The following is a 21,123-nucleotide window of genomic DNA, read 5'->3' as shown; positions in this document are numbered from 1 at the left end:
TTTCAGGCATTAAAAGGAAGCAAGTGTTAAGATTTGGTAGGCAGCAAATTCCCAGAAGTATTAGAGCTGCAAGGTCCACTCCTGGAGATATCATTGGGCCTTTTAAATGGCAGAATGCAGGGCAATACATCATGCATAGAGCAGAACCCTCAACCTTCTGCTGGTTGTTTTAAAGGCTAGTTAAATTTCTTTTAGGCTGCTGTTCTGTATATAACTGATGAACTATTTGCTGTTTGCAGTCCTCCAAATAGCCCCTAAAAGTATGACTTCCATCGCTGGTTCAGAGAAGCAAGATGCAATATACCTATTCTTTTTAAAAATGCACTCAGTATGGTTATATATATATTTTCTATTCAGATTGGCACATGCTAGTGTCTCAAATATTACTAACACAAGCTGGCCCCCAGATTTATTTAACACAAGTTGGGCCCAGCTCCGAGTTTGGTTGGCCCATATCTTTCTAAGGAAATATATCCTCTTATTGCCATCTCAGAATTGCTAAAAGAATTCTTCATTACCAAGTGTTGAGATGGTTGGCTCATGTGGAGAAAGTTCCTCATCTATTTGCAGCAATCCATGGCATGGCTGCCTTTCCAGTGGCACAGTGAACCTTCCTTCAGCAAACTGTTCTTGTTGGACATGTAAAAGGGCACTCCCTGCTTTCAAAGTTGATGAACTGGAATTGATGTATTTTGAAAACAGTTAACATAGCCCCAGCTTCCTGGTTTAAGGAACCATACAGTTCCTTTAATTGCAACCACTTTGCACAAAAAATCTTGAATCTCATCTACTGTGGCTGGAATTTTGCTTGGTTCTATTTTTTCTGTTGAGGTATGAGAATAAGATGTTACACTTGTCAATAAAATAGGACTGAGAAAGCTTTTCTACCCTTATCTTTCTTAGATCTGTGATCTATCTGATCTTTCTTGGTTTTCTTTACCTCGAGCACATATGAAGTATCAATGACTGCCCTTTTGCCAATGTTATTTCTCTCTTCTAAATCTGCTTGTTTGCCAACCATCATTATTGGTTTAAGCCTCTTCTACCCTTTCCCAATTGTTATGTTTTTCGCTCTTGCAGCCAAAAGAACCTTGCCAGGATCCACTATCTGGTTTGCCTACATCTACAACATTTTGACTTACTACCTCTTACTTCACAAAATTGGACTATCTTTGGCAAGATCCAACATTGCAGGCAAAACATACCTATCGAGTTCTCAAATGTGGAAGTTCCATCTTTATTAGACTGTTGAAAGTGCAGAATTTATTTTTTTATGGTTTTTCAGTTTAAGCTTCCATAACAGATGGAATTGCTAGATAACTGGCTCTCAATGTGAGATACTGCTTGCTTGCTCTCATAATCCTTGTCTTCAAATTGTTCTATGTTTGACTGTGCCTCAAGATTGTTCTCACCACAATTCACATCAATGTAGTGATTTTGAGCTTGCTTGGATTGTCATTGAGTTCATCTCTCTTATGCAAAACAACATATGCACCCTCAATATTTCTTTCCCCTTGTAGACTGATTGTCATTTGTGATTCACTTCCACCGGGGTGGTCTTGATTTGGATTTCTAAAATGATGAGCTATGAGGGGGTTGTGGGCAGTGTTGGGGATCACCATTAGGTGTTGGTATTGCAATGGGACTTTGTGTTCTTCTCCTCACATAATTTACGATGTGCTTAGACCTTTAGATATCCTCTTTTTAATCAAGATTCACACAAGCCTTGTTAGGATTATCCTAGAATATTGTAGGTATCATTGTCTTTCATCTTGTAGAGAGGTGACATGAGGTTTAGGGGGCTTTTGGGGTCACAACAAATAAGTTTGTCTTAGTTATGTGGATTTAGGTCATCGGGGTTTCCTCCATCCCTTAGGATCTCTATTTTATAGTTTGGTACTTTTCACCCACCTCCTTAGATTTTGGTATTCACAGATATTTCGATGAGGAGTTGTACCATGACTTTAATGGACATCATAGAATACTTTTACTTGTGAATTGATCCTTTTGGGGGACTTCAAGGTTTGTATTAAGACCAAACGTATTCCCCTCTATGGTAGGGTAGAGGATGCATTTTGGTTACAAGCGATTGCATCAGAATCAATTGGATTGTAGAGGTTGTTGGAGGATGCCATCGTACCCCTCTTAACCTATGATAAACTGCTTTTGCATCTAGGGGAAAGCCATGAGCTATGGATCTTGAATGGTATCCCTTGTTTCCTTGATTGCAATAGATTCACGTGGTTCCCTCGTGACCCTAAAGTGGTTTGCACTGGGAGCATTAGTGTGGTAGACTACGTCTTAGCCAACAAAGACTTGCTTTAGTATATATTGCTAACACTCCATCACTTGGATACCTATAATTAACCATGCCATCGTCTCATTTTATTTTTGTGTTGATTGTAGCGCCACCTCACCTTGCTCCACCCCACCCTCTTTCCTTCTACGTCCTCCTTGTAACACCATATTTTTGATGATAGGGACGAAGATGCTTACGTTGCCCACCTTTATGAGCTCCTTTCCTCACTCTTCAGTTTTGATTCCCTTGAGTCTTCCTCCTAAGTACAATATGTGACCTTTAGCTTTTACCCCCACACGACCAATGCCACCACCTCCTATCCCATGACCAAGTGGTACAATGAGAAGTGTAAAATTTTTCATATACACCTTCATTATATCGTCTTTTGTAATCCCACCTCCTACACTAGTGCGGAAATCTTATCGGCCCTTCATAACAAATGCCTCTTCATATCTCGATGAAGATGTGAATTGCATGCCTCCTAGTTGTGTGTGGGCTATCTATTTTGCCAAAGTTTCCCATGGAATTGTACTTTGCCCCAACCAATGTCACATTTGTTGGTGTGCATTCTAAGCTTCAGCACAAGCATGGACATGTTATTGGTAGGACACGAATCTTTGAGGAAAGCTACCTACTTTCATGAACCCAAGAAGACCTTGTCGAATGTGGATATAACTTAGATGGATAAATGAATGCATGCATGCCTTGAGGGTATAAGGAGATGTTTGCTAGAATGTCTTCATTCATGACAATGGATGACATGAATTCATGGAATTTTTATTGCCCTTTCTCGATGCTCTACATTTTTTTATGACTTCATGAATATGCCATATGCCATATATTTATATATTCAAAGTTATATAAGCTTATATCATTTGTGTGTGTGTATTTATGTATGGAATAGGTTTATGTATTTTGTATGTATATTTGTGCATATATACATTTGTCTGTGTACTAAGTATTTACCAATGTTGCACGACTCACACTCATAAGAGTCGGCGAGGCATCGACTCGTCTACTTGTATAAGACTCGGGAACGACCCTTATAAGACTCGTATAAGACTCGTCAAAATACAAAAAAAATTAAAATGTGGTAAATTTTAAGCACAAAAAAGAAACTAATGATGATTCTAATCCTTATAAGCTATAAAAACCACAATATATGCAATAATTCATAACATCATCTCATATCTATAATGAGGAGTCAAATTCATGGCCAAGGAAGATGGACTTGAGCAAGATCAAATGCATCATTTATCATAAGCATGGGCATTGTGCATCATAGTGTCCAAATGAGAACAAGAGTAAAGGGAAGTAGTAGCAAAAGCAAATGGCAACCTTTGTAGAAACTCAAAGGAATGAGCTTTCTACCATATTCCAGATGATTTCTCGATTGCATCTTGCCTTTCTACCAACACATTTCCAAGGGATACTTGGTATGTGGACAATGGGGTATATTGGCATATGACATGAGCTCAATAGATTTTTCCAATCTGAAAGGGCACAACTCAAGGCTTCAAGTAGAACTTGGTGATGATGTCAAGTACTCAGTAGCAAGAGTCGGTACCATTCCCTTCTAGTTCCAATCAAGTAACCTTTTAGACTTTAACAATGCTCTGTTTGTTCCAGCTCTCATGAAGAACTTGCTTTCAATTTAAGTTATGGGGAATAGGAGCCATGCAGTAGAGTTCAAGACCTAGTAGGTCCTCACCAGGCTAAAGGAATCTAACCTAGAAGCAGCACAAGTGATAGGTGGTTAGTGAAGGCAATTAATACAAGTCGTAGGATGAACCTATTCGAGCCCTAGCACATAACAAAGATGGCTTGTATGAGTTGTGCCTGTGGCACAAGATGATGAGGTAGTCATAGGTATTCTAGAGTTCAGCATTTAGCAACAAGGAGTATGGAAAGGGTGCACACTTGGCAAGCATGCCAAGGCTATTTTCCCATGCAATGAGCATAGGTCTAAGGAGATTTTAGACTTGGTGCATTTGGATGTCTATAGACTAATTTTATTAGCATGAATATTAGGAAGCATGTAATATGTTTCATTTATCGATGAATTCTCTCAAAATATTTGGATCTACTTCTCAAAGACCAAGGATGAGGTCATTAGCAAGTTTTAGGAGTTCAAAGCTCTAGTTGACACCAAATAAGGAAGAGGATCGAAGTCTTGAAATTAGACAATGGGATTGATTATACCCCCAAGGAGTACGAGGGCTTATACAAGGAGGAAAAATCAAGTGGAGACTAATTGTTCCAAAAAACCCAAAGCAAAATGGGGTTGCAAATTGAAAGAACTAATCCATCATAGGGACTACTAAGGCCATAACTCACGACCAAGATGTGTGAAGTGAAGAGTTACTTTGGTAAAATAATTTTTTATCGAGTTTATTAGCTTTATTTTAAAGATGATTGATGGGGAAAGACTAGTGCCAAATATCCCAAAGGTCATATGGAGCTATGAAGGAATAAAGAGAACTTGTTATGGATGATAAATATTGGGAGAAATAATTGTTGTTATAACATGCAGAAAATTAGTAATGGTTGCAGATTTAATATGGTTGGAAATAAAAGAGTAAAAGGCCCTTCCAAAGAAGTGCTTGAATGAACTTGAAATAGCATTAAGACGAGCTCCTACTTTAGGCTGATAATCAATAACATATCTTGCAATGAAATGACATGTAATAGATAAGGTCTGTCAACCACTATGTAAAAGCAACAAAAGCCTTAGATACAATGCACCTCTTCCAAAGCCTTTTTCCAAGTGACAAAAACCACACTTAGCTTCAAATTCTTATTGCAGTAGCATTAAACATGAATCCTGGGAATATAAATCAATAAGAGACGGAAGATGGAATGCCAGACATAAGATGAAACTTTGCTAATCATATTGTCGTTCGAAGATCTTCAATACAAGCCAAAACCAAGAGAATATTGTTTCCTCAAACCATCAGTGGTTAATACCAATGTTGCACGATTCCCTCCAATCACCCTTTTCCTCCACCTCATTTCCAAAAAGAAAAAAAACGAATTTTTGGACAGTTTGGGGATTTTGCTGCCTGAAGGGTCTTATAGGGGTCTGATGGGAGTCTTGTAGGCTACCCGCTGATCTTATAAGGGTAAACGGGTCTTGTACAAAACCTGCTGGGTAAGGGTAAAGAACACGGGTTTAATGAGGGTTACCCGTCCTCCCTTCTGACCCGTTCTTACCCAAGGGTTTAATAAGGGTGGTGCTTCACTGGTATTTACACACATTATATATATATATATATATAATGGTGAATTTATTAAATGTTTTTGTCCTGGCAAAACATAGATTAGCACATTTAATTGGAAACATATTTTTCATGGAATAGTATGTGGGAAGTACCTCATAAGGGGTTGGGAGTTTCCAATTTCTGTGTTCTTGAATTGGGCTTCACCTCTAATTGCATTGATTTTTCCTAAATGAGCTAGATAATCTGCAATTCTGTTAAAAATTCTATGGCTTTATACACTTCAAATCGATTTCAGTATGAATTATCCATGTCTCAATGGATTGGGAGAAAGCATTTTCAAGCATTTTTTAAACATCTTTTAGAACATATGGATGTGGAATCGTAACTCATCCAACACATGAATCAATGGAATCTCGAGCTTCTTATTGAAATATTTGTTCTTATTCTCATCAACTTTGAGTTTCTTCTAATGACCTGTAGTGTTTTCACAATAGGCCATGATTCTAGATCACATTCTCCATCTTGCCCGACCATCTGTTATTTTTTTGTTGCGAGAATGAACTTATGGTTTAGAGACCCTATGGTAAATTTGAGCAAGAAAGTTTAGTTTGAAGCACACAGATTGAGTGAGGGTACTATGTGTGAGGGGCCACAAGAACAAAGACACGGGATCTCTCTCACTTTGCAATATCCCCCCTCAAGAAAAACCTAGTAATTAAAAGTAAAAAAAAATCTTACAATAGTAAATAGATTTTGCAAGCCCCCCAAAATACCATTCCTTGAACTCAATTCATATCAAAACAAGAAATTGATTGAAACACACAAACCAATTGTAAACACAGTCACACGTGATGAAGCTTTGCATGGATCCACGAAGAAGAAAAAAATACCTTTTAAGAAACATGCCCTTGGCACACAATAAATCTGCACAACCTATGTGAGGTTCACCTTGTTGGAAAGGATAGTTGTTGATGTACTATGTAGCATAGGATAGTTGTTGATGTACTATGTAGCATAGGTCTCCTCTGAATAGAGCGTGCAAGATGCAAGGGGATATAGAGAACATGTAGCAACATAAGGTGCTGTAGGTTGAGCGAAAACAATACCCCTGTAATGGTTTAAAGATAATAAATATTTCTTCCGCAAAATGGTATGAAATGCTAACTGTAAAACACCACTAATCCTATAAAGATCACAACAAAAATGCAGACTATCAATTGTGTAAATTTTTTCTCTTTTTGCAAACAAAATTACTGATTGGGAATATGTTGATATCCAACTTAGATTGAACCCTTTTTTTTTAACAGAACGGACTTCTGGAGATGAAATGAAATGAATTGGATTCCATAGCGAGCTTCAACACAAAGGGTTAGGGCTTGGGGAGACATAATCCCTTAGCTTTGATACAATGTTTAAGTTAGAACATACATGCTATAAGAATGTAGAATCTCTGTAGACTAACATGTAAGATAACCACAAGAGACTCTGAAATTGACGAGTAACCTCATTACCTTGTTACAATTGAATAGGAAAGAGTGATATCTCACATAGTGATTACAATGTGGACAAGAGCACATTATTTAGGGACATCTCTAGCCTGATTACTCCATTAATTACAGTCCACCAGGCCACCTTCATCACATTAATGAGAGGCCACTAAGACCACCTTTTAAATTACCACATTAGTGAAAAAGCATTAGGGTCTAACACTAATGACTCTCATATCCACTAAGTCAAGATTACATCAAAGTACATGGTGGTTGATGAATTACACCTACAGATATTGGATAGTCGAGTAGTTGCCCATTTAAAGTTGTTTGACTTGCTGTTATTTAAGTTTTGTTTCTTCAAATTCTATTTATGGTGTTGTTTCAAGCTTTTATAAAAGTTTATATGCATATGATGTTTAGGGAAATTGGAGTTTTGTTGGTTTGGCCTTTCCTTTTTTTATTAATTGCCCCTTCTTTATGTATATTTTTTGTCTATTGATAAGGAGGTCATTTTAATGTGTTGATTTGGTAATATTTTATCATTGACAATTGAGTTTCTACTAGGCCTTTCCACCCCTTTTGTGGATAATTGTGTTTTAATGTTTGTCCAAATTGTTCTTTCTTAATTTGAGCTACAAATTGAAATGGTAGCAGTTCAAAATTTTTCTATTGCTAGTATAAATATGTATTTGAAAATTGAAGTATGTTATCTGGAATATTTTTTTAATAAATAAAATAAGAATACACTATGGTTAACTTAAAATTAACCATAGTCTTAATAGATTAGTTCATTGCTCAAGTGTAATGAATTATTTTATTGTAGTTTAAAATGAAAGCGAACATTGACATATCAACACTGTCTAAAATGACAAATATGAAAACACTTAATTTTTTATCTATCACAAAAATATTTGGGTGGATGTAAAAATGTGAAAACAAAAAACATCAATGACATTTTTAAGTGGGCCGTCGTTGGTCATTGTTGTTTAGTCAAGAGTCATAAGGAAATTGCTATTAAATATTTTGAATAATGTATGATCTGTATGGATAAACAATTAGAATTCAAAGAAACTTATCAGCGCAACAGGAATGTCTTTAACCTTGTGCACCTTTCTTTAACAACTTTAAATGTCTTTTGTAGATTGACAAGCATTGTTTTAGGAGTAATGGTCCAAATGCTTCTCTTAGTTTTGGATCCTCCCATTTGAATTTTTGTGTAAGTAAATCTTTTTGCTTTAGTCATTGGAGGAAATATATTGATATTTTTTAGTGAAGCTTTTCCTTATGTGTTGGATTTAATTTATTACATTTCTTCATTGTAGAAAGTAATCTTACTCATTGGTAACTTGGGTTTCTAGTCAATATTTCTCTACAAGCATGATGTTATACATACTACATCAAATGCATTTTTTATTATAAATTCTTAATTCTTGCATTGCTATCAATTTTTGGGTTATGTTGTTGGTTTCAGTTCTTGATTAAGCACATTTTTATCCTGTATAGTGTGTGTTGGCTTAATGTTGCACCAAAATAGTATGACATTAAGACTGTATTTAGTTTAATCTTAAGAAGTCTTGATTAGTTTGAATGCCCTTGTTTAGTTTCAAATTCTTTCAATCATATTGTGACGAATACTATTATGAAACTAATCCTTACTGAATAATTTTGACATACTTGTAGAACCACAAATTTTGGACATTGTAAATATTGTATGAGTTAAAACTTTTGAGAACTTGTAAAATGTCTAGACTTTGTAAATGGAGATCGAATCTAAATTATCCATATTTAAGGATACACCCCTGTAATAATGTTACTTATGTGCCTATCGTGTTGTCACTTGCTTTTAGTGGGTTGTAGTCAAAACTTCCTTTTGACCAATTGAGTAGTAAATGATGTAAAGTTGGAGATATATCATATGTTGGATGATTCATTGATATTTCCACCAACCATATGAAAGTTGGATCAAGAGAAAGCAAACACTCAACCCTTTTTTATCGTCTTAGGTTGATCATGGAGTAAGTTAGGTCATTGAGTTCAGTCTTGCGTTGGCCTTACATATTCTATGTGACAACTCGAAATCGATTTCTGATAGAGTAATCTTGAAAGATTGCTTTAGTTTTACTAGGGATTGTTTATTGATAACAATGTGGCATGGGGGAGAGTGCGTCATATTAATTGATTGATGGGTTGCTTAATTGCCTAACAAAGATAAGGTGAAACAGAGTGACTAACAGTGCTTGAGGAATACCATTATTAAGGTCTATGCAATAATCAACAAGGGCATATGTTCTATTTGGAGCTAATCAAGAATTCTCTACAAAAGGAATAGGCTTCTTTGGTTAGAGATTGTGATGCTTTTGTGACACTCATTTGCTAGCCTTTAGATCTTTTTGTAATCTAGGCACATTTGAATGAATGCATTTTTTATTATGTTATAATGGTTGGGACCATAGTTTTAAAAACGGGATCGGTGACCGGACCGGTCCACCTAATAAACTAGGTTTCAAATCAGAACCGGTCAAACTGGGACCGGTTAGATCACAATGAACCGGTTTAAAAAAACACATGAAATAATTATTTTTAATGAAAACAAACTATTTTTAAGATTTAAAACCATGATTCCAAACCAATAGACACAAAATATGCAAAGTTTGCTCATATATATACCATGTAAAGGTGAATATATCAACAACAAAAATATATAATCAATGAGGCTCTAAATGGCCTTTAGAGTGAAAAAACAAAGCCTACAAACTATGGGGCCACTCACCTACTACAAGTCTACATATATGATAATAGTGTTCAGCATTATCATTTGAAATTTGTCATGAGTCATCGTGATCAAACTTACTTGGTTGAGTGTCAACTCCCAAACTTTGCAACTGCTTGAGTCACAAACTTCTCTATTGGCTCAGTGACTTGAGTCTCAAACTTCTGAAGGTATTTTGCCATAATAGGCCCTATTACTTCATTTGGTGCTCCACATGGCTTTACATGGCCTCCTATCCCAGCGAAGTGTTGCTTGAAGCTGTTAATGCCCCTTCCTTCAATAGATTTTTGGCAATATTTGCAGATCATTTTGCCATCAAGCATATCACAATGAGCCCATGCTACTTGGCTTTTGGAGGCACGATGACTACTACTTAGCTCAAACTCTCTACTGTTCCACTACTCCAGCAAAAACTCAACTCTCTCCAAGCTCCCAATCAAACTCACAAAAACTCCAAACGAGATGTGTGAGGCAAATGAAAGGGGTGAGCTCCTTTTAAAGGCCTGGAGAGGGTGTTTTTGGAGGGAAACAACCCTTATTTTCCCTCCAAACCACCTTGGAACCTTCCTAAACTGCGTTGTATGGGTCCTCCGTAGCCTTGGCAGTGAATAGACCGGTTTGACCATAAACTGGCTGGTTCCGTCCTAAACTAGTCGGTTAGCACCGGTTTATGTGATTTTTGGGCAAAGAGGTGGGTTAACCCTGGTTTTTCTACCGGTTTGACCCGATCGGCTAATGAAATGATTGGTTTGACCTGGTTGGTTAATGAACCAAGCGGTTTAACCTGGTCGGCTAATGAACCGACTTGTTTTTAAAATACTGGTTGGGGCCTCGAGTCAATAGTTCAATAATGGAAGTGTATTGTTGGGTTGTGCTTTGAATAAAAAATTACGAGCTAACCGCGTGAATAAATCATGTGGGAGGGGTTGTATTATGCAACCCAAGTGTGGGACCCTTTTGAATTGTGATACAAGTTCATGCATCTTCATATCTATGGCTAGTTGTTGGGATAAATTCTTCTTTGTTTACTTGAGGCAAGGAAAACTATTTAGATTGTATTAGTTGGAATAGCTCCCTTTAGAATGATAGTAGTTGCAAGCATAGTTGTAGCTACAATAAGGTCATAATTTGAGGGTAGTAGAGTAATGTGACAAACTCCACTTAGGATTTGTGAAGTTTGTAATGTTCCTAGAAATTTATAGCCTAAGGGATGAAATAGCCTATCAATCCCCGTAGGCCACAATCCTCAATAAAGGGGAAACCCCAAAATACCCTTTGTTGGGCAAGTTTTGGGGCAACTGGGCAAAGAAACCCAAAAGTAGGCCTATCAAGATTCCATTGAGACAACTGCACGCACAAGGCATTCTTTTGAGGATCATCGACGAAAACGTTTGCGGATTAAAGTCGTATTAGCAACATCTCTTAGATTGATCGAGGCAACGACCCCGTGTAAGGCTTGCGGTGTAAAATAAGGATTTTCGAGCAACGAATTTTTCTCGAAAGTCAACCTCCAGTCCAAAGTTTGCCAGCATGGGACAATGGCCACCCTTTTGAGATACATACATTGATGTAATTGGTTGGGCAATTCTTGGGCATGAATAACGAAATTATCAAGGTACGTAGAACATTGTGAGGGGTTGGATGAATAATATTCAGTGTGGCATGATGACAATTTGATCATAATTTGTGGCCTGCCAATTGGTGACACCACAGGCAATTTGAATGTAATTGTAGCCGCATCATCCTGGGTTGGATCCACGACATTCTCAGCTCATTGACATGAGGCATCCCCTACGACACTCAATACATTAATTTACTAGAGATTCTGAGCGGATCAGAGACTTTGGAGGACAAATTATTTCGTATTTGGATAGATCTGAAGTTTTGGAAGGGAGTTGATACTTGTACAAGGAAGAAAAGGTTATGGTTGCAACAATTCAAGATTTATGGAACATTTTTGAGTTTCTAAAGACAATATAGAGGTAAGAAATAAACATGGTTTGGTGATACTTTAGGAAATTAGTCCAGACAAAAGCTCGAATAGGGTTTCTAGTGTTAGAAAACTATAATTGGATAGTTTGATGTTATTGGTTAGGGCACTTTTGTGTTGTTGAATTCACTCTGATTTATTGGAACTATATTATGGAACTGGAATCATACTGTTTGGTGGATTTTGTTGACTAATATATTCATTGATTGGTTTACTGAATTTTTGTTTAAGTATGTATTAATTGTATTGAGCTCAGCTATAAATATGTTGAAGCCCTGGGTTGGATCCACAACATTCTTAGCTCATTGACGTGAGGCATTCACTGCGACGCTCAATACATTAATTTACCAAAGATTCTGAGTAGATCAGAGACTTTGGAGGACAAATTATTTCCTATTTGGATAGATCCGAAGTTTTGGAAGGGAGTAGATACCCGTACAAGGAAGAAAAGGTTATGGTTGCAACAATTCAAGATTTATGGAACACTTTTGAGTTTCTAAAGGCAGTGCAGAGGTAAGAAATAAACACGGTTTGGTGATACTTTAGGAAATTGGTCCAGACAAAAGCTCGCATAGGGTTTCTACTGTTAGAAAACTATACTTGGATAGTTTGATGTTATTTGTTAGGGCACTTTTGTGTTGTTGAATTCACTTTGATTTATTGGAACTATATTGTGGATCTGGAATCATACTGTTGGGTGGATTTGTTGAATAATATATTCATTGATTGGTTTACTGAATTTTTGTTTAAGTATGTATTAATTGTATTGAGCTCAGCTAGAAATATGTTGAAGCCCTAGTGCCCTAAGAAATTTTAGCGAAAAATTACCTTAGCACACTATAGTGGTATTAAAGCAGAGATCTTGCCAACCTGGATGGTAATTAAAAATAGAACCACTGGAAGCAAATTTTTTGCGAAGGTATGCAGAGTCTTGGAGAAAGCTAGAAAAGATGGAAGAGCAACGAGCAAAAAATATTAAAAGGCTGCAAGAGTGGAACAAAATATTTGAAGAATATAACAAAACACCACATCTAAGAAAGGAAAAATGGGCCGACTTTTGAAATAGTGATTAGAAAAACAAACCAAGCAATATTGATCATAAGCCCAAGACTGAAAACAAAGTGTAAGAAAAGTTGAGGCAAAGACCAAAGCATGGACATGGCTATATCCCCCTAAAGAGGAAGTCGACAATCAACCAGAGTTATTTGAAAGAAATGAAGATGTGGTTGATGAACAACTGTGAAACGAAGATCAAGAATGTCGACCAAAAAATCCAAAAGAAAAACTTTACCATGGTAGATTCAATGGAGCTTAGAGCGAAGCAGGATGCAAGCTATAATGAAGCAGAATGCCAACCTTTGGAAGAGTTTCCCTCCTGCACTAAAAATATTGTCAAGTGTCAATCTGAGAAAGACATTCGATCAAATTTTCCACAAGATAGAAATGATTTTGCAAAGAGTAGATATAATGACAAAGGTCAAACCTTCCGAGATGTTCATGTTTTACAAACCTTGCCAGGTGAAAGTTCTGTCACTCATGTGAACAACTCCATACAAGGAACAAAAATGAGTTGCATGAATGGTCCAAGCACTTCTAATTCTCTGTCGCATGGAGAAAGGAGGTGCACATCACAAGAAGTGAGAGCAAATGTTGCTTCTACCTCTTGTCACAAGCAAGTGGCCTCTAGCTATCAGAGTGTATCAGGTAGGCAAAGCTCAACTGAGATAGAGCAAACATTCATGGAACTAGGAGATGATGATGATATCTTGTAGAGCATTGATATTGATCAGATTGTTTCCATACACTATCAGTCAAGCTCTACATAGAAGACTCCAGTTTTGAAATTTCCAAGCACAGGCCATAGTGTCACTCCTACTGGTACTAGAAAACAATCATATTTTATTGAAGCTAGTGTGCATGGTTCAACAATTCTAATACAAGATGAACAAAATTATATCTGTAATCATGGTGTGAAGGTAATTCTCTGTGCAAAAGCAATAGTAAATTTACCGGAGGTGAAGATGTTGAGAAATCTAGGGCAAGCAATTAAGTGGTTTCTCATCTATTAGAAACTACTTGTGAGTTCTTTTTACTTCTTTAGATTAGGATCTTCTTTTACTTAGGTTATTAGTGTTCTTCTTCATCAAACAACTACCAATTCATAAACCATAAAGAGACAAGAGACACAGAATATAGGCTATCAACCAGGGCCAAAACCTCTCCTACTTGAGAGGAAAACTCGAACAAGTTCTTCATCTTATAGAGATTCCAATTAATGAATACCAAGACCAAAACCCTTGATGAGATCTTTAGACAACGATAGTCAACTTTCTTTTGCTTCCTTTTTCTCGATTCTTCTTCCTCTTCAACCTCCTTCTGCTTCACACCTTCAATCTCCCTGAATTAGGTTTGCAATCTTATTTCAGAAACCCTGTCTTATGCACAAGAGCTTATCTTATGCCTTCACTTTCTTTGCTTTGGATAAGGTCTTCTTCTAGCTTGATTGGGCTTCTTTCTTGTCTTGAATTTCTTCCAACTCGGCTACCTTATTAGTATTGTTATCCTTCTCGGTTCTTTCTGCAGCAAGTATCCTCTACCTTCTTCACATGTGTGTCCTAAAATAATCCTAAAACATATCCAAGAGATACCCAAGAAAACTTTGCTCTTCTTTCTATCTTCACATTGGCTAGGAGGCTTCATTTTGCTGACCTTCACACTTCTTGCTTATTTCAGACTTGCCTTGAAATTCCTTGCTCTGAAATGAGGCCGAGTGTCCCATTTATAGTTGTTTGCCATCATAATAAGTAACATGATGGCACACTGGGTTGACGTGTCATTTGGTGAAGATATAATTATCCTTCTTGAAGTTGACTTGAGGAGGAGACTTTGCTTGGTCTTGGAGGGCCTTCCTATACATTTAATGACTCGTACAAAAGTGTAACATGCCCAAGAAGGGTCCTTCATACATGACATGGACTCAAATTGACTTTTATGACTAGATAACACATCCTAAAGGCTCACAGTGGGAGCTATTGTTGCCTGGATTGTATAAGCACCATGATAATGCTCAGGATGGGGGTTGTCACTCTGATCATCGCCCACTCCGTTCTAGTTGTCAACCAACAACAGGCTATGAGGGGTAGTCCCTATGAGGTGAGAAAAAACAAGTTGGAAATCAACTTGTTTAGGAGACACGGATGAGTGGCCTAGGCAATTGGTTAAATTCGAGCAAGATTATTGGTTAGATTAAATTTTAAAGTATGAGGCCTGTGCCTTAATGGAGTCACAAATTCTTTCTTATAATTAATTGGAACCAAATGACTAGATGAACACCCGTTGCTTAAGATGATTGACTAACCTGAATGATATGCAAACCTATGACCTATGTGTGATGCAAAGATCTTGGTTATTTTTAGTTAAATGCCTAATCTAGATTTAACCCCCCTTTAACTATTTTGAAACTGGGCTACAAGGTAGGTTGTGGGAAGGAGGCCAACAAGAAGCAGGCTAGGGCTTGATTAACGATACCTTTTGTTGTGCTCCTATCACTCGATGCCTCTGATTCTGTGTAGACTATGACTCTGAGGACTGCAAGGTTACTGTGTTAACCACCGAAGAGTTGTCGAGGCCCCTCAAGCTAAGTGAGAAAGGCAATCAATCCATCAAAGGTGCGAACATCCCATAGAAGGGAAAATCCACCATTGCCGCTAATGATAAAACTATGAGGAAAAATCTTGTTTCTCGCTTCTTTCGTGCGGGCCTACAGTTTCCAGTGGGATGGATCCACCGTTTGTTGAAGTCTCAAGTATCGTCAAATGTAAGGGTAGGAGCTACTGTAGCCGTATATGCTGCAGCTGCTCTGGAGTATGTTACTGCAGAGATTTTAGAACTGGCAGGAAATGCCAGTAAAGATCTCAAGGTTAAACGTATCACCCCAAGGCATTTGCAGCTGGCCATTAGAGGAGATGAAGAACTTGATACTTTGATCAAAGGTACCATCTCTGGTGGAGGTGTCATCCCTTACATTCACCTGTCACTTTTTGTCAAATCCACAAACAGAGAAACTAATCTTTCTTTGTGGATTTGCCACAAAGTGACGGGTGAATGTAAGGGATGACACCTCCACCAGAGATGACACCTTTGATCAAAGTATCAAGTTCTTCATCTGCTCTAATGGCCAGCTGCAAATGCCTTGGAGTGATACGTTTAACCTTGAGATCTTTACTGGCATTTCCTGCCAGTTCTAAAATCTCTGCAGTAACATACTCCAGAACGCCTGCAACATATACGGCTGCGGTAGCTCCTACCCTTACATTTGAAGATACTCGAGACTTCAAGAAACGGTGGATCCGTCCCACTGGAAACTGTAGGCCCGCACGAAATGAGCGAGAAACTGGATTTTTCCTCTCAGTTTTATCATTAGCGGCTGTGGTGGATTTTCCCTTCTGGGGGACCTTCGCACCTTTGACGGATTGATTGCCTTTTACTTTCGGTAGGCCCTCGGCACCTTTGCCAGATTGATTCTCTCCCACAACCATTGTGTCTTCCTGGTATAAACGCTTGGATAATCAAGTAGATCTATAGACCTTGAGTTTTCAGAGGTGGCGATGTGCACTTTATTACGGCCCACTCTTCTGAGCAATCAACCTAGCTTATGCTAAGAGGTAAATTATTAATGCAATCTAAATCTAGTATGCTTATGCAAAAGATTATGGGTGAGATTATCTTGAGTTAAGAGTGTTTAAGTTATTTATGTACTTATGTGAAATTTGTCTTAATGCAAAAGTACTTAACAATGTTGTCATGCAATCTTAAACAAGATGAGGGCTAAGAGGTACAAGTGTAAATTTCAAGTAACCAACTTATCCACCGATGAATATTAACACAAGATATTATGCCAATCAACAAGATCAATGTCGGATTCTGAGTGCAAAGATGAGATGAGCCAATTTCAAATCTATGGCAATTTATATCAGCAGTAAAAATTCAGACTTTATGAACGTTATAATAGTAGTGAAGAAACCACTTCAAATCATGAAATTTGCCTTAGACATAAACATACAATTTTTCAATGACCAACAAATGTAAATTAACCCATTTAGCCCACTTAGTGATGATGTATTCAGTTATATTTCAGATCTGATTGTTAGTTTGCAATAGTAAATAACTACAGATCAGCAAGATAAAGATGCTAAAAATAGATGGTCAATATGCCAAAAATAGTAAAAATGCACTAGAACTCAAAATTTTCAATTTTTAGAAGATTATGCCCAAAATGTCTAAAAATAGTAAGTTTTTACCAAAAACTGAAAATTCAATTTTTTGATTTTTATTAAGAATATGCTTCAGATATATCTGACCTGAATTTCATTGCTATGCTGTAAATTCCAGCAAGCTAAAATGTTAGATCTAAGTCAAATTGGACATGCCCAAGTGGCAAAAACTTGTGAAAATCTAGATTTTGCAATTCTAATCGATTTTGACCAATTAAAGTGTGATTTTAGGGCTTAGATATTAGTGATTTGACTGCTGTAATAAAACTGAAGCAAAACAAGGGTTTAGAGGTCAAATCCTAGGCCCAAAGCTTTGAAGATCTCACAGTTGAAATTTGTTAAAATTTTTGGGAACATGTTGCTGCTTGAAAAATATGAATTTTGAGACCCAAAGCCTCAAAAACCGCCAAGTATTTAGCCTTAAAACTTTAAATTAAGGTTTCAGGTCAATTTAGGGCAAAAGAGGCCAAGGAAATGGAGAATAAGGCTAAGGGAGATGAATTTGCGGGGATAGAAGCGCTAGGATGATAGATTTGGGCCCAAAGATGAAGGATAAGGCCTCAAAGAGGCAACACTATGCCTAATGAGGCTAGCGTTGGGCGATGGAGGGCTTATAGGCCTAGGAAGAGCCCTAAGGCCAAGGAAAGGAAGCCGCAAGCCCTTATAGGGCTGTGGCCTAGGGAGAGAGGGAGAAGAGGGCCGAGGGAGGATGGAGGAAGGCCGAGGGAGAAGGGCAGAGAGGGAAGGGGGCCAAGAATGGGGAGGCTGAGCGGAAAAGGAGGCCACAAGGCCTTTTGGGCCTATGGCTAGGGTAGAGAAGGGAAGCCACAACGCTTAATGGTCATGGCTAGCCCTGGGAGGGCTAGAAACCAAGATGCTGGAGGGAGAAAGGATGACGCTAAGGCCGAGGAAGGCAAAATCGAGGCTAGGAGCCCTAAAAAGCTTGAAACCCTTGCTCCAAATTTTTTTATGCTTCAGCGCTTTGATTGTGAAAATTTCTTTTGTGGAAACCTTGCAAAAAATTTCAAGAGACTAGATCTTACCTTCAAGAGCATAGATCTAGCTCTTCTTCCACCTTACTCCTACAAAAATAAAATTTACAACACCCAAACCCCAAATATATAAAAAATGAATCTAAAAACCCCAACTGAAGTTAGAGAAATAATTTACAATTTAATTTACAAAATATATATGCGTTTTTAAAATAGATTTTGAGAAAATAATTTTTATGATATTTTTTCCTTGAAAGAGTGGCTAAAACGCTTTTGAAAAATTTAATGCTCACAACAACCCAAGCGAAGATTCAATCCACCCAATAAAAACTAGAGATCCAAGACAAGTAACCTTTGCCCACAATCTGTGAACTTGGAGACCAAGGACTGAATACCTGCACACACTATGTATTATCTCAAAATAATAATATAAAGCACCACACAGGAAGCCCGTAGTCAATACATACCACAGATCAACGACAAGAACACCTCAAGTTGCACTAGAAAGTCTTTTATTATAGTAGAAAAAATAGTTCCCAACGGGACAATAGTTTACAAAATGCTTCAGCAACAATTCTAGCCAGAGATCAAGATGACTAGAGACTCAATTGACTCTCTAATTTATAGATGAATCCTCCAAATGGAAAAATAATGACTAGTTTCTTTGATCCTTGTCAAAATAATCTTGGTCGTTGATAAACACTTCAAGATCTTTTATTCTTGGCCCTTGATTTTTTATTTTTGAGGAATTTTTAGATTTATCATTTAATTCCATTTTAATTAGCTCAAAATAAAATTAATTATTTTGAGCTATTTTCTTCAAAAATTTGACCTTTCATCTAACCACCAAGGTCCAAGGGTCCAAATTTTCTTGAAAAATACATTATTCCTTTGGTGGAGGACCTTTGAAAATTGACTCTTTTAAGACCCACGAATTTTTCCATTTGTAGAATTTATTTTCCTAAGACAATATAACTTGACTCTAATTAATTAATTTTTTTGGCTTAGGATTTAATTTTATTTTGCCAGAAAAATTAATTAAATTACACATGAGGGGATTTAATTATTTTTCCAACCCTTTAATACATATGACTTTTCATTTACAGGGCTCAAGGAGGGAATACATATTTGTATTAGACCCTCAAGGCACATAACCCATTTGCGACTCAATATGTAAACCAAATGATTTGTAATAAAATAATTAAGGTAATTATTATTCTCAAACCACTTTTACATCAAACTCGACTAAAACACTAGGACTCACCTAATAATTCGATAATAAATTTCACCCTAGCTTTGGGGGTTTAAGTTAGAGGGAAAAAACTCTTTTCATTATCCTTGTCGAAAAACACAGGTAATTAGTGAGGTTAAAAAACCTCCTAGGATAGAATTCGTCATCAAATTCTAGGCTTACCTAGGTTGTTACATAGGCTCAAGGTTTTACTAAGATCATTTAGAATATATAACTTGCAGATTGGGATGACCATGACACACAGATTGCTGATATGTGATCTGATCCTTGTCGAAAAAGTTGGTACTTCCTCTTCCCTGAAACTTTGACAATTTGAGTGCAACAGGAGCCATCACTAAAATAAAATTCCTTGCTCATGAAATCCATGAGACAAGCATTACAATATTTTTTTTTTCAATTTCATAAAATCACAATTACAAATGTTATTACGAAGACCAAACCTAGTTACATTTTTCAACAGAAGATGGGCTTATATCAAATGGGTTACTTGATAACGTTGCTGAGCTAAGCTCTCAACAATTTGAAGTAGAGAAGCACATTGTATCTTGGCTATTGACATTGATGGATGGTCTAAAATCTTGATCTCGTGTGATTGTGACAAGAGCAACCAATAGTCCTAATAGAATTCACCCAAAAATTAGATGGTTTGGTAGGTTTGATTGTGAAATTGACATTGAGGTCCTGGATGAGGTTAGTTGATTGGATGTTCTTCACATCTTGAACGTATTTTGAAGTATACACATGGTTGTGTTGGGACAGATCTAGTTATTGCAACTTTGGTTTGCTATGTCTCAAGAAATATCACAATTGGCAGTATCTCAAGTTTTGGAACCTGACAATGTTGCTGCATATCTAGACAAGAATGAAGAAATTGGGAAGCAAGACTTTGATCTGTCTCAACTCGAAGGTGAGGCATCAATTTATTGTCTTACTACTGATTTGTGGACTCCAAATGATTGTTTGGACCATAAAAATGCAGGTAAAAGGGATCTTGTTAATCAAATAGGTACTGCAAAGGACAACATGCATTTCTTTATGCCTTTTACGAGGCACACTACTATTACCACAAGGATAGAGACATGCTAAAAGATTTCCCGTTCAAGTTAAAAGGCTTAAACATGAGCCCTTGAAATAGGAAAAGGAAGGTGACAAGAAAGGACAAGTACCTAAGTTTTCAAAAGTCATTGCTCCAAGTGGTTTACTTGTTGGGCTGAATCCAGGGGTTATCAACCATGTGAGAAATAATAAACAGAGTCATTCTCTCCTAGAGGCTGTTGTTGGATAAGATGCATTAACTGCTTACCCGAATAGTAAGGAAAATTTTCAACAAGCACCTAAAACCAGAGCATAATGGAAAATACATGCACAAGTGATACGATAATGGATGTCTTTGGAAATGGTGATTCAAGGATTATGGATATGCAACATGCTGGGAATGATGCATTAAAGGATGAAGATGAACATCAAAGTAGTGAGGCAGCCAACGGGAAATTAAAAGAAAAATCGATTTCAAATTCTTGTGCATCTGATGCAAACCTTAGTGAGGAAGGCTTTGAGCACCTAGTTGCCAGGGAAGATTCAATTCCACCTGCAAAGTGCAGTAGGGATTGGTTTTACTCAAACCAAACCTCGAAAGTACAGTGTAACTTCCCATTGCTTGAGGACAAGCAATATCTGAAATGGTAGACTGTAATGTTCCCAAAAAATTAATTGTCGAAGGGATGAAATAACCTACCAATCCCTGTAGGCTACATTACAGTCTGCCATTCCCGACATTGCTTTTCCTCAATCCCTACTGCACTCTACAGGTGGGATCGAATCTTCCTTGGCAGCTAG

The 21,123-nt window shown here is 37.2% G+C and overlaps 2 protein-coding genes across 3 annotated transcripts in view; one reads left to right on the top strand and one right to left on the bottom strand.

The window, feature by feature from the left end:
- LOC149165431 (uncharacterized) overlaps positions 1-21,123 on the top strand; it is a 127,924-nt gene that overhangs the window by 54,069 nt on the left and 52,732 nt on the right. Inside the window, exon 4 of one of the 2 annotated variants that reach the window (XM_089432304.1) lies at positions 8,152-8,226. The exons of the other annotated variant lie outside the window; for it this stretch is intronic. Within the exon in view, the coding sequence (XP_089288430.1) occupies positions 8,152-8,226 (75 nt within the window). The remainder of the gene's footprint in view (positions 1-8,151; positions 8,227-21,123) is intronic. 2 annotated transcript variants of the gene reach the window in all.
- LOC149165432 (putative histone H2A variant 3) lies at positions 15,835-16,308 on the bottom strand. The gene is made up of 2 exons (XM_089431137.1): positions 16,258-16,308; positions 15,835-16,212 (listed from the first exon to the last, which is right to left on the bottom strand). Exons 1-2 carry the CDS (start codon positions 16,306-16,308, stop codon positions 15,835-15,837), a joined length of 429 nt encoding a protein of 142 aa, XP_089287263.1.

This window comes from Pinus tabuliformis, chromosome 5_1 (assembly GCF_031772625.1).
Source record: "Pinus tabuliformis cultivar Carrire ecotype Pingquan chromosome 5_1, CPIR1, whole genome shotgun sequence".
NCBI classification, from domain to species: domain Eukaryota; kingdom Viridiplantae; phylum Streptophyta; class Pinopsida; order Pinales; family Pinaceae; genus Pinus; species Pinus tabuliformis.
Note: the sequence above shows the minus strand (reverse complement) of the source record. Positions and strands in the feature narration are given on the sequence as shown.